At 42.1% G+C, this 14,106-nt stretch overlaps 1 protein-coding gene across 1 annotated transcript in view; it reads right to left on the reverse strand.

Annotated features, from left to right (window-relative positions):
- Positions 1–14,106, reverse strand: part of ATP9A (ATPase phospholipid transporting 9A (putative)) — a 129,860-nt gene that overhangs the window by 38,334 nt on the left and 77,420 nt on the right. Inside the window, exons 13-15 of the mRNA XM_054981182.1 lie at positions 10,860–10,972; positions 5,301–5,513; positions 892–1,053 (exon numbers count right to left, since the gene is read on the reverse strand). Coding sequence (XP_054837157.1) covers positions 892–1,053; positions 5,301–5,513; positions 10,860–10,972 — 488 coding nt within the window. The remainder of the gene's footprint in view (positions 1–891; positions 1,054–5,300; positions 5,514–10,859; positions 10,973–14,106) is intronic.

Raw genomic sequence — 14,106 nt, forward strand, 5'->3', positions numbered from 1 at the left:
GACGTAGTGATATTGGTGATGTCACACGCCTGCTCCCTTGTCCCCACTTCCAGCCCTTCTGCCAGTGCCAAGTTCAGCAGGGCAACTGTAGTTGTGAGCTCTCAAAGAGCAAGCTTTTTAATACTGCCTTTTGGAAGGACCTGCTGCACAAAAAGCAAGGATTCCACTATGCTCCACAACTCTCTTTGCACACCTGCTGAAAAGACCAGCAGGACAGCAAGACAAGGTCAATCAGTGGTGGACAAGATTCTTCCAGGACTCTGGCCCTTTGTTTATTTCTCACAATATTGGCATCTCTGGGTTTCATGGTTTGTGCTTCATTTCCTCAGCTCTTTACTGTCCATAGTCTTGGCCCTGTCACCTGGCTCCCCTTGTTCCTGTTACAAGACACCGATGTCACATGACTTCCAGTTACATGATAGCAGATCAGTGGGTTGGTTCTGGAAAGGCTGGAGACCACTGTGTTAAAACACCATGTAAATTATTCTAAAACAAACTAGATTTTACCAAATAAACTGACCACCGTACAAAACAACTTGTTTATAATTGCATTTAAAAATGCATGGCGCCTCGTGATCTAAAATCAGATTATTTCATTCACTCAAGTCCAAAGTGACCTGATATTGCATATGTGGAGAGTCCTTATTTCTCTCTCCACAACACCTGTCGATTCATTCCTTTCATTGTATTTGAACATTATGAAAACATACCCAAATACACCCAGAGGTTGGCAACCCTAAGACCAGCAACCTTCCCAGTGCTAATCTGATTACATTGTAGGATTGTGGCGACATAGTTTTACTTACTGAAAGATATTGATAAAAAGGTGTCCACTATGACTTACCCAGTTTGTATTTTAAGACTATTATCGTGAAGTTGAACACAACTCACCCGAACGATGATCCCCATACGTTTACTTTCGTAAGTGAATGGAAAGATCTGCAGAATGGTATAATTTAAGATGTGGCCACCAGGCGTCCTCAGCTGCATAGAAGACTGATCTCTGCCAACCAGGGTCAAGCCTACACTCTCTGTCCACTGTACCAGGGCCACCTAAACAGAAGAAAGGTCATAGGTCAGATAGACCGCTGAGCTTCAAAGTTCAGAGGTCATGCAAATGAAACAGGAGGGAGGGGGAAAGGGAGAAGAGGGTGAGGCAGAGAATAAAGTTGCTCAGTTGTTGGAACATCCGCCCCCCCAGATTTCATCTGCTACAGCAGCCACTATCAAAAGTGTGTTTGCCCCTTCCTCGCCAGCATTTCACACACACACCTGGCCTTCTGGTGTTAAAGCGGAACTATCTATTTTATATTCTTTTATTGTGGTATCCTACCCTAAGCGTGCTTGTAGGGAGGGTGGGCAACAAACAAACAAACAAACAAACAAACAAACAAACAAACAAACAAACAAACAAACAAACAGACAGACAGACAGACAGACAGACAGACAGACAGACAGACAAAAAACTTCTTACAGCTGGTAGCTCCAGGCATTGAAGTCACTATTAAGTGGCTCAGAGAATGAAAACGTTTTTTTAATGTAACCCAAAGCTATTACAGTGCAGTGGCCTTTTCAAAACAGAATATGCTTCAGTGCTTCCTTATAAACTGTAAGCGAGTACGGGACATTGTGATCATCATAAGTTTGTGCTGAAGACATACATTGGGGAACGATCACAAAGTGGTCAGTCAGCAAGACACACATGTGCATGTATGCGTATGCAAGTTGGCTCTAGATTTTTGTGCTTGTGAGAAGTGGTGGCAGGCTTCACATAGCCCCATTTTGCCCCTAGAAAATACAAGCAGTCCCTTCTGAATGCGAAAAAAGAGGATGCATTTCAAGCATCAAGCAAAGCAGACATTAAGTCAATACTGTGCATGCAGCCAACTTGCTGCTGGGCTTGCACATATCCTCAATCCTGCCTCCTCTCTTCATGCACAATGGAAGAATCTTCACTAAAACCCAACTCTCCTTATCTGCAGGCTACAAGTGCAGATACCAAGGTTAGCTCCATTACTTTCCTTCTTGCTCACAAACTGGGAGTCTAAGCACAGATTCGACCATGGTTTGGAATCCTTGTATTCTAGGAGAAAACCAGCGCTGGTGAACACAGGTGCCTGCATTTATATTGCAGATAATCGCAGATGGTTTTAAAAACTGGGATTCCTTCCCTGAGTTCCATGTGAAAAGGGAGCAGGAGTGAGGCAGTCATGCTAAGCTGGAAACAAAACAGGTTGGCTTCATATTTGCTCAACATGACAACGGTCTGCAGCCACAGCCGTGGATCTTGTGGAGTGTTTCCAGAGGTGAAAGGATTTCTACTCAAAAAATGGAACTTCTCACCTCTCCCATCCTGCTGCAGCCTCCAGAATGCAGCCTTGCTGCACCAGGATGGGGGAGGTTGGAAAGTCCCACTCTGTGGATTATCCACCTGGAGAAACACGTAGATGGATCCGATTCAAGTGTTTTCTCTACTTAATTGTAGCCAGCCTCCAAGCAGGTGAAATTAGAACAAAGTTCCAGAGGTGGGGAATGCTGATACTTGTAAGCCCTGACACTTTTTTGGGTCAAATATTTAAGTGTTGCAGGCCAACAAAATACTGGTTGCAATCCCAGCTCATACACAGACATCCCAAAAGCAGGTCTTTGGATCAGACTGTGAATGTGCGAGAGAAAATAAGAAAACCACATCTGCACATTAATGTGGAAGCTGATGTCTGGGTATTGTAAAATGTCCCTGAACAGTCTCTGGGCCACAGAAAAAGTCTGATCTTTCCTACCGAATGTATCATGGGCTATAGAAGACATTATCATTGAAAACTACTCCAGGAATCCAAACTAAGTAGAAAATATTAACTGCAAACAGTTAAATTTAAAAGTTGTGGAAAATAGGATAATAATAACAACATTAATAACAACAACAACATTCGATTTATATACCACCCTTCAGGACAACTTAAGGCCCACTCAGAGTGGTTTACAAAGTATGCTATTCTTATCCCCACAAAACACCCTGTGAGGTGGGTGGGGCTGAGAGAGCTCCAGAGAGCTGTGACTAGCCCAAGGCCACCCAGCTAGCTTCAAGTGGAGGAGTGGGGAATCAAACCCGGCTCTCCAGATTAGAGTCCCGTACTCTTAACCACTACACCAAACTGGCTCAGTAAATCAGCTTTTCTACCACGGACCTATAATGTAAACCAAGGCCCCTTGGCGATGTTTCCTGTCCACTGACAGTAATTAATTATCTTGGATTCTGAGAGTGTTAGCAGCTTCCTGCCAGAAATGTACAGCTTGAACCAGGCCACTGAGGAAGTAAAATAGATGGAATGGAAAGAGTGATGATGGAAGTGATACAGCAACAATTTGCTACCAAACAGTTAAATTTAAAAGTTGTGGAAAATAGTAAGGCAATTGTGTGGGAATGCTATTTGTAGGTTTCTTATTACGCCCCCAACCTCTGCAGCAACAACAAAGTATTGGGAGTCAGCATGGTGTAGTGTCAGACTAGGATATGGGAGACCCTGACTTGAATTACCATCAAGCTTCCTGGGTGAGCTTGGGCCAGTCAGCCCAATGGGGCTGTTGTTGTAAGGATAAAAGGAAAATGTTTATTTACAGAAGTTATAGAAGTCTAATGAGATGGAAGATACGATGATTTATTTCCACTGCCTCTTCTAGTTGCACCCTAATATAATATTCAAAGTACCCTAACAGACATTATTCATTATTATGTTAGCCAGGGATATGATATTACACCCATCTGCCTAGTTTGTATTGGTAGTCTTTTGGACTTGGATCTGAGGAAACAGGGAGAAAAAAGGCAATTTGCATTTGTCTAGAGCAAAACATTTTGGGAGCTTATGAAGAAGATGTAGACTTGGAGACAGACACCACTTTAGGATCCGTAAAGCCAATATAGAAGCCTGCCTGCCTCTCCATTCAACCTGTAGGTTTGAGTACAGATACTGGAGGAGTCAGAGAGAACCACATCTGATACCCTGAGCTTCTTGGAAGAAGGGTGAGATTAAAAGGTGAAAGAGAGGTTTGATAAACAAGGGAAACACTACAAGCTTCCAGTATTCCCCCTCCTTACAAGGAGAACTTCCACTCAGGGAAGGGAGGAGCACGGAACAGGGCCCCAAACTACACTGGGGGAAGTGTGGCCAGCTGTTTCAGACCGCTCCCTAATTTATCTGCATAAATGTTTACTCGTTCAGCTCATTAAATCACATCAAACTATCGCTATTGATTGATAACCCTTCGGAGCTGGACAGAGCCAAACACATCCTTGTTTACAGTTGGCCACTGCTCCAGCGCTTTCAGTCAGTCAACATGGACGTGAGGAATGCTGTCGGGTGGGCCGTTGGTCAGGACATTCTTTCACATCCTGCGAAGCAATGAAGTGTTGTCAGGGTTAAAGGCCAGGATGCCAAGAATCCTCTCAGGCGATTATCTCCAATCAGATTCTACCTATTACATTTCCCTTCTCTGTTACTGTATGGCCTCAACCTGACAGGACCACAGAGCCCCCTAAAGGCTGTAACTGATCTCTCAATAAAAGATGCTTTCAAGAGTTCCTACCCAGGAATGTGCACAGGAAACAAATTTAGGAAATCCTGCTTTGTGTTTCAGGAAATGAATCCTGTACCAACTGGTAGAAATTACCCTCGCTGCTCAAAAGCAAGAGGGAAAAAACCTCCACAAAACATCCCAACCACAAGGTTTTGTTCCAACTTTGACACAAGCTGACCTTCCTGCGTTAATAATATTTTATTGCTATAGAATTTCAAAGGTAGAATTCTGGATGCAGATTAAAGGGACTTTGAAAGAATTTCCCACAGGGAATGCCTGCTTAGCACCATCTTTCTTATATGAGGGTTTCAACTGACATCCCACTCTAATTTAACACTAATCTGTAGTGGGGACGGAGACACTGCACACAGACTTCTCACACACACCATTAAACCCTTCTGTACTTTGTGTTTGCTCACCCCCGACACACACACACAAACACACACACACACACTAAGGCTTTTAAATACTGTGGTTCAGAATTTTATTGGGAAAGAGGTTTTAGCACATTTTTTAAAAGTATGTACTTGATGGTGCAGACTTGAAGTCTAGATAAATCCTTTATATATGAATGCCACTTATCTTAATTATGCTGGTCTGAACAAATCTCTCCACATTTGATGCTAGCTGAAATTGAACAGTTGTGCATGCTGCTCCACCTCAAAGCAGCAAGTCCCACCCCACAATCCAAAACAGTAAGTCCAATCATGTTATCTCAAGCTTTTTACCTCATCAGGACTAGAAGCTTGGTACACCCTGCAGGAATCTTCGTAGTGCCTCTCCGCTTCTGCCTGATCCGTCACACCATTTGATTCATAGACAGGAGTCACATTGTGGCAGAGGGCTATTGCTTTCACCGCCTCGTGGACCCGACTGCTCAGGGTTTTCCGGACTTTGGTAGTCAAGGTGGGACCTTTTAAAGCAGGTGGCTCCTGGGATTGCTAAGACAAAGGACAACACCCAAAATGTTTTAACTGGGAGGAAGAGACTTGTTAGAAGGTCCCAAGGGGAGATGCCTGTCTCACCTGGGAGGCTGTTCAACAGCAGTGGGGCAGTAACAAAAAATCCAGGCTGTAAGAGATCTGTTCCCAAGAGAAAGACTGCTAGAAGTACATTTATATAGCATTTTATAGCATCTCATGGCATTTTTAAACAAAAGAGGCACAACTTTTAACGTCAATTTTGCTTGCGATTATAATGATTTTGGTTAGGAGAAATGCAGCCACAATTTTATCTTGACTTACAAAAAGCTGTAAAATAAACTCCAGATTCTGAATCCAACCACAACTTTCAGGAAATTCAGTAACAGGCTTATCCTTACAAGAGTTTATTCCTATGCAGAGATGGAGAACTCATGCAGAAAGACACTGGGTTGGATCCTGCAGTTGATTTCGATTAATAGAAGTGTGTTTGTGATGGTGGTGGTGTTGAGGTGTGTATGTGTGCTGAAACCTTTCTTCCATTGCAGATTTACCCGCTAAGCTGATCCAAGTGGACAGCTGTGCCCCAGGAGCAGAATTTCAAGGAGTCCTTCAGGCTCAATACGTCTTGATTATCTAATACAAAACCCTTCGTCTCATACAAAACCCTTCACTGATCCCTCATATTTGCAGGACTGCTTCTCACCTTGCGCTCCACCATAGCAGGGTCTTCTGTAGATACTACCCTGCAGCCGGGCAAAATCTACAGCTGCCCATACATGTGATTTCTCAGCAGTAGCCCCTATCTTATGGCATGGCCTGCCCGAGGAGGTCAGGAAAGCTTCTGTTCTCCTGGCTTTCCATGAACTGTGCAAAGCTGAATTATTCATAAGGGCTTTTTTACTCAAGTAATAGGGCCCTGATGCTTTGGTAAAAGACAGGGACTGTAAACTACTCGATTGGATACTGTCTGCTGATTTGATATATTTCTACTGAGTACTTTCCGCTTTGTTAAAATTGTTCTGTTTAATTACTTTCGCTTTGTTTCACAAATGTTTCATCTCCGTGTTGGGATTTAAGCTTGTTTTCAAATGTCTGAGATCCATATCCTATTGCATTTGTTCATGTCCCAACTGTGGATCATATTGTATTTTGTTCACTGAACGTCCTGGCTGTTGATTATATTGACTTGCTGTGTGTAATCCGCCTTGGATCTTAATGAGAAAGGCGGACTATAAATAAAATAAAATAAAATAAAATAAAATAAAATAAAATAAAATAAAATAACCCAGTGGTTTAGATGACACAGGCCTTCCTAGAACAAAGACAATGTTCTTTGGTCTTCTGCATGCTATGAAACATTCACTTAGACCAAGAAAGTAATGGGGTATCGAAACTTTTGAACAGAGGTTCATAGCTGCTCAGGAAAATTGTACAGCTAAAATAAAACTATAAAAATACTGAACCTTTTGAGGAAATCAATTAAGCAAAAAAAAAAAGACTGAATGAACAAACTTATGCATTCATAAACATGATCACTGAAAACAGATGGGCTGTAAGCTGCTCTTTTAATTTTTAATACTATTTTTAGAGTCCACATCAGACCTTTCAGGTAATTTTACAATTACTAAATTATGCCAGTCACAAGGGGAACATATAGCCATCCCGTTTCCTGCTCTGTTAACCTCTTGTGTCAAGAGGACAAAAGTTTCACTTCCAGGTCAAAGGGCATGGCATGGTAACAATAATTAGAGCAATGAATCAGAACTACAGTTTAAATGAATCATGGTTAGCAAATGCTTCCAATTACCAAAGAATCTAACCTTTTAATTATATTTAAACTTATACTGCCCAGGAAGCTCCCTTTGACCACTGTCCACTGCTACTTTCCTGTATGTAAATAAAAATTATATCAGTCAAAGTTTAATCAAGATCTGTATCAAAACTCAAGACAACCTCATTCATTGTTCCCTGACAGTGACCAAGACATGGCAATGGAGAAAGCAGATTCCCATAAAGGTGGATGTCATAATTTTCTCCAAGCATTAAAAAAAAAAACCCAATCACTTCCTCTTTCCCATATTCTCTATCCTACATTATTCTGACGCATAAGGCCTTTTCAGATATTGCAATCATGTGTAACAGGAACTCATTAATGCTACCCAATATGGGTGGTCACCATTTTGTATGAAGAGGATAATGTGTGAATTTTTAATGCTACACATTTGTATCGTGTACGCACAAAGAAAATCTACAAATTGCCCTCTTACACAAAATGGCAACCGCACATATTGGGATCATGGCAAGTAATGCACTCTCCCTTTAGCGGGCTCCCACTATGCATGGCTCTAAATATCTGAAAAGGGGATAGAAAGAAGATATTGCAATCCCCAAACTGGAGTTAAATCTTTATTTGTTGTATCTCTAGCCATAAACAGCTCTTGTTTAATTTCTTGTTAGCTCTTATTGCTCCTGCCAGTAAACAGAAATTCCCTGTGCCATCTTCCTTAGAGCAGTAGATGGAGAAACTGTGGGTAGTTATGATTACGCAAATGCCAACAGGTCAAACCTTGACAGCTAAAGCCATTCCTCTCTGTTGCTTGGTTTTTGCTACTTAGGAGACACGGGAAGGCAAAGTCTCCATCCCTGCTAAGTACAAGTGAATTTCTCAGAATATATGCTTTTTCTTACTATTCCCATATACACAATTATTTCCATATGTATTGTCGAAGTCTTTCACGGCCGGAGAACGATGGTTGTTGTGGGTTTTCCGGGCTGTATTGCCGTGGTCTTGGCATTGTAGTTCCTGACGTTTCGCCAGCAGCTGTGGCTGGCATCTTCAGAGGTGTAGCACCAAAAGACAGCACCTGTCTTTTGGTGCTACACCTTTGAAGATGCCAGCCACAGCTGCTGGCGAAACGTCAGGAACTACAATGCCAAGACCACGGCAATACAGCCCGGAAAACCCACAACAACCATATTTCCATATGGTCAGCTATGTTCACTGTATTAGTTACATCTTTGTATACAATACACTTTATACCATTTACTTCCATGGATCTTAAGATGTAGCTTATTCAGCAAAAAATTATGTTTAGGGTATACAGCACCTTTTTAGTAAAGGACTAAGTACAGTGTCTAATTGCTGGCACTGAAGCTTTCGGGACACAATTCTTAAGCATGTGCTTTGAGCATTACCACTTATTCGATCTTTTTGGGAGGAATTTATTACTCATATCAATTTTGTATTAGAATACCCATTGATTTCTGAGGATGTTTATGTACTTTTAAATTATCTGCTGGTATCCTGGAACCTAATAAATGGTCAATTAAAATGGACCTTCCATGCCCTTACTATAGCTAAAAGACTTATATTACAGCATTGGAAAGGCAAACGTTCATCTTCCATAATTCAATGGCTTGAGGACCTTACTTAACAAAAAATTAAAATCTTTGTATATAATAAACTGCTTTTATTAATAAAGTGTTACAGATTTTTTCAATATATTGTTGACATCACCATGCGGATAAAGGGATGGCAATAGCCCCCATATTTGTGTTGACCGTTCTTGCCCCACCCAGAAATTGCAGGATTTCAGAATCCATATAGCCTCATAAATGTAAGGGGAAACACCCATGACATGTCGCTGCAAGTATGTATCTTCCCTCAATGTCTTGTTTTTGCAGCCTTCAGAGGCTACGAGTTTAAGATAAGGAATGGCAAGAGAAGGGCTGCTTCATCATTTTCCCCTTGTATATTTTTCCGCTCACAATTGCTTCTCCCCATCAAATGTTTTCCTTTCTCCGGGGGAAATAGATTTGGAAAGAGAAACACTGAAAGGGAAAAGGTTAAACAGAACATTGCCCGCTATTCCTTTACTCGCAGAGGCACTATTCAAACCTGACATGTAATCATGGTTAAGGGGAAACGTGCTTGAACTCAGCTTGCTGCTGGATCCGCATGTGTACCTCACTATCTCCTTTCCACCAAGAATTATAGTTAAACATGAATGCAGGCCTGTGAGTTATCTAAGCTTACGTTCCTCTCCCTCAACACCCACACAGTTAGTGAGGAGGGAAATCTAAGTCCAGTTAACCAACTCATCCAACCAAAGGTAAGCAGAAGCTGGTGTTAATCAAAATCCATTTAGTGTTTTGGGACTATTCAAACATGTCTAGTTTGAAAATGTGGGCTGAACTGAATCATCATAAAAATATCATAAAATCATCATAAAAATCATCATAAAAACACAGGGATTTCACTCACCTTTATTCTTGCTTGCTTAGCTAAGGCTTTACCACAGTCCAACTGTACATTCACCACCAATGACACTCATCTGTTTATAAAGGTGACACTAGGGGCTAAACTTCACATTACATCTGACATATGACCGCCATGAGGATTTAGAGTCCAACATCCGCTGTGCAATTCTCAAGCAAGCAGGGTGCATATGGTATGGAGGGAGAAGTGGCTCCTACCTCCCCCATGAGCCATTTTCCTTACCTGAAATGGCTCCAAGAGCTACTGGTTGGCTCATTGACAGCAACATGTGCAGCCCATCAGTACATGTGCAGCTGCCAATGGGTCAAGTATCACCCTCTCCAGGCTGTTTTGTATCTAGAAAATGGGGCAGAGGGGAGCCCTTTTTCCTGTATTCCCAATCCAAACACATGCTTTAGAAATGAACTCCCAGGAGAACTGTTCTCTGTAAGTCCCCATGATGGTCATATGACAACCCTAATATGTAGCTTGGCCCTATAACTCTTGAAGGTTCCAAACAAAAGCTTCTGAAGTAGCAACAGCATGCTGCCTCCCTATTGCACATGTCCTGCCCCAAATCTCCAACCTATGGGCTCGGATCCAAAGGAGAATTTTTGCAGATAGAACATTTCTGCCTTCCAAGTGTGACTTTCTCATCTCCCCCAATACACCCCCAAATGTTGTTCTATCACACTTTGCAGAAGAAAATCTTTCCACCCACAACAATGATCCATTGGATCCAAAGAGCTACTCTGGCTCAGACTGCCCACCCCTGCGGAATTTTTGGCTTTTACTTTTTTACACAGGTATTGACCTTCCAAATGCAACATCACAAGTTGCTGAGAAACTTGATCCTGCACTGGGCAGGGGGTTGGACTAGATGGTCTGCATGGCCCCTTCCAACTCTATGATTCTATGATTCTATGAAATGCCCTTCACTTTCAAAAACCAAACCCTGTGCCCCATAGCATAGGATATTGAGCTAGAGAAAAAACACACCAAGTTCGAAGGCCCATTAAGCTCTCAGAAGTATCTTTCCAGTACTTTGGATCCTTCCTGACCATTAATTCCATCATGAAACTTTCCAATAACATTGCCCTGCTTACCTGAGTGTATATACTAAATATATGGCTCTGAACTTCATCCATGGAGTCTAGTCCATAAGCCACAGTTCCAAGGTGCAGGCGTTTGAAAACCATCTCATTTTGCGTTAGGGTCCCTAGAACAAGAGCAAAATTCTAAGTCATGGATAGCCAGATCAGGGCCGGCTCATATTTTTCATTCCTGCTCTTTGATCAACAGCTAAGAGAAGGGGCACAATATGCCTGCTGTATTTTCCTCTTGACATGAAGCAAAATGGTTATTTGGATTTTGGAGGATGAGCCAAGATACCTTAATAATATGAAAAGACTGACTAAATTGTTGGTGTACGCTGCGGGAAGACTATGGGTTGGATCCCATGGGAAAGATCTCTACATGCAAGGAAACAGATGATTTTTGCAGATCCTGCCTCTGCAATGGCAGCTCTCCAACTCTCTCTTCATGCTGCTCCTAGCGGTCCTATCCCCCTGGAGCAGTGTGTGTATGTGTGTGTGTGGGGGGGGGGGGGCAATTTGGCCTGCAATGGGAGAAGGGAAGCAGGGAAGTTATACTATCTTGCATGGAATTCAGATAGAATCCAATCCCATTGAGACTAGTAGTGCCTTGTGTTATGTGATGTCAAGTCACCTCTGACTTATAGTGACCCTATGAATGAAAGACCTCCAAAATGTCCTATCATTAACAGACCTGCTCAGATCCTGCAAACTGGAGGACGTGGCTTCTTTTACTGAGCCAAGCCATCTCGAGTTAGGTCTTCCTCTTTTCTTACTGCCTTCCACTTTTCCTAGCATTACTGACTTTACCAGACAGTTTTGTCTTCTCATGATGTGACCAAAGTACAATAGCCTTGGTTTTGTCATTTTAGCTTCTAGGGAAAATTCCAGCTTGATTGACCTAGAACCCACTTATTTGTCTTTTTGGTATATATGTACCAAATTTCAACTTTCGAAGTGAAAAGGAAATACCATAATGTTGGGGATACACTTTCAATTCCCCTCTTTTGAAGGACAGGTGGCCAAACATCCCCTTTTAAGATTTTTCTATTTGGCACTGTCTTAGACTAGGGTTTGTTCATGATGGGCTAAAAACCAATTGCTGGGCTTGTACACATGTGCATGCACGGATGCAGATACACACACAAACGCACAGACTGCTTTCTATGCATACTACAGCAAGCCAAGATTAAAGACTAAAGTCTTCAACCAATTCCAATGTATTGTGATGCTAAATGTCCAGTAACCAGAATCCTCAAGCATCTCAGTTAATGATCCTAATTCCTGAGAAAGAAAATTAAGGTGGCCACATTTGTGCATCATAACAACACAGAGTTCACTGAAGACTTTCATCTTTAATCTTGGCTTGCTGTGTGAAGGAAGGAGGGAGGGAGGGAGCATAAGCCCATCGGTAGACCAGTTGGTTCATGATGTCTGAACTCAGCATGTGAGCAAACCAAACTGCATATTCCAAAGGGCCAAACTACATGTAACAACGTACGGGGACTCTCAGCCATATTGCAGCTGTAAGTTATCAGTTGGAACTTCATTTAAAAGCACTGCTGGGGTCCAATTTGGATTGGAACTGTGTCATAGGGGGCTCCTGCCTTTCTCCTGTGTCATTTTACAGAGCCAAAATGGGTCTGGGAGAGGGTGTCATTGGCCTTGTTTTGGAGGGGGGCTTCATATGCACTGAATGCTTGCACATGGGGGGCAACGAACGCCCCCTGGAAACATTTCAACTCAGGAAAATGGTGCGGGGGGGAGCAGAACCCCCTCCTCCCCTTGCACAGCCGTTCTGAGTCTAATCAAATCACTACAGCACTTTTAAATGGAGTTCCCACTAGGAACTTGCGGCTGCAACTAAGAGACCCCATGGTAGACTCATAAACATTGTAATGTTCTCATATCCCTGTGAGAGAGACAAGATGCATGTATGTGCGTGTATAAACAACACACACACACAATTATAATATTAATTACAAAATTATGGCCCCCAATTATGTCCTCCAAGTGTAGGCTTTTTAAAAATCACTGCATATGCATGGATGCAGCTTGTTAGGTAGCCCTCTTTTTGGCCAGTAGAATATTTATTTATTTACTTACTTCTCCCCAATAGAGACCCAAAGCAACTTCTACCATTTTCCTCTCCTCCATTTTATCCTCACAACAACCCTGTGAGGTAGGTTAGGCTGAGAGTGTATGACTGGCCCACGATCACCCATTGAGCTTCTATAGCAGAGCAGGAAATTGAACCTGGGTCTCTCAAACCCTACTCTGACACTCTAGCTACCGTAATGCACTGTCTCCAGTAATTAAAAGCACTGGTAATTAAAAGCAACAGTAAGACCCAAAGAAAATATTCATCTTAAATTAATAAAGAATCACATCTGCCCTACTAACACTGCAGTCTTTGTGACGGAAGCTGAGGTCACTGGTATATCACATTTCTGACCCTAAATGTTTCCATTAAGCTTTGTTGAAATCCGAAGTCTTATGCTTCAGAACAAATGATATTGATTATATTGTCAGTAAGGTAAAATTAAGTCTCCCACCAAGTTGAAACCAACTTATGGAGAACCTTGACTGCCTTTGTGTAGCAAGCCTGTTCTTTTACGATAGTCTCCCATCCAAGTACTAATCATGATCAATTCTGCTTAGTTTTTAAGCTCTGACAAGAGCTGACTAGTCTGGGCTATTTAGGTTGCTAAACTGTCAGTAGTAAAGCTGATCTTGTACTTTAGTTGGGCTGGTGGTGCATTATAACAGTGGAGGAAAACCCTCTTTGTTTGCTATTGAAACCATTACTACGAATAGAGATCTGGTTTGTTTAGTCTTCCATAAGAAGAATCTCCACATTGGATCTGAGATTTAATACATTTTGTTCCAATTTTCCTTCAAGGAGTGCAAGTTAGTGGTTTCCCCCTCGTCCACATTATCTTAACCCTGTGAAGTAGGCTAGGCTGAGAGAGAGAAATGACTGACCCAGGAATATCCAGTGAGTTAGTGATTTGAACATGGGTTTCTCCCATTCTAGTCCAATGCTCTAACCGCAATGGCTCCTAAAAATGGGAAGGGAACCTAGAGGATTTCTTAAAACATTGCTTTGTAGACATTGCAGTTGTATGGTCTGTGATGCCCAATGGATGACATGTCTGCTAACCCAAAATCATGACTGAGATTTGAAGTTTTGATTGACTCAAAGCTGATGAAAACTTCTCAGACATGCTGTCAACTCTAAGAGCAACCTTTTCTTTCT

The sequence above is a fragment of the Eublepharis macularius genome, chromosome 5 (genome assembly GCF_028583425.1).
Source record: "Eublepharis macularius isolate TG4126 chromosome 5, MPM_Emac_v1.0, whole genome shotgun sequence".
Taxonomy (NCBI): domain Eukaryota; kingdom Metazoa; phylum Chordata; class Lepidosauria; order Squamata; family Eublepharidae; genus Eublepharis; species Eublepharis macularius.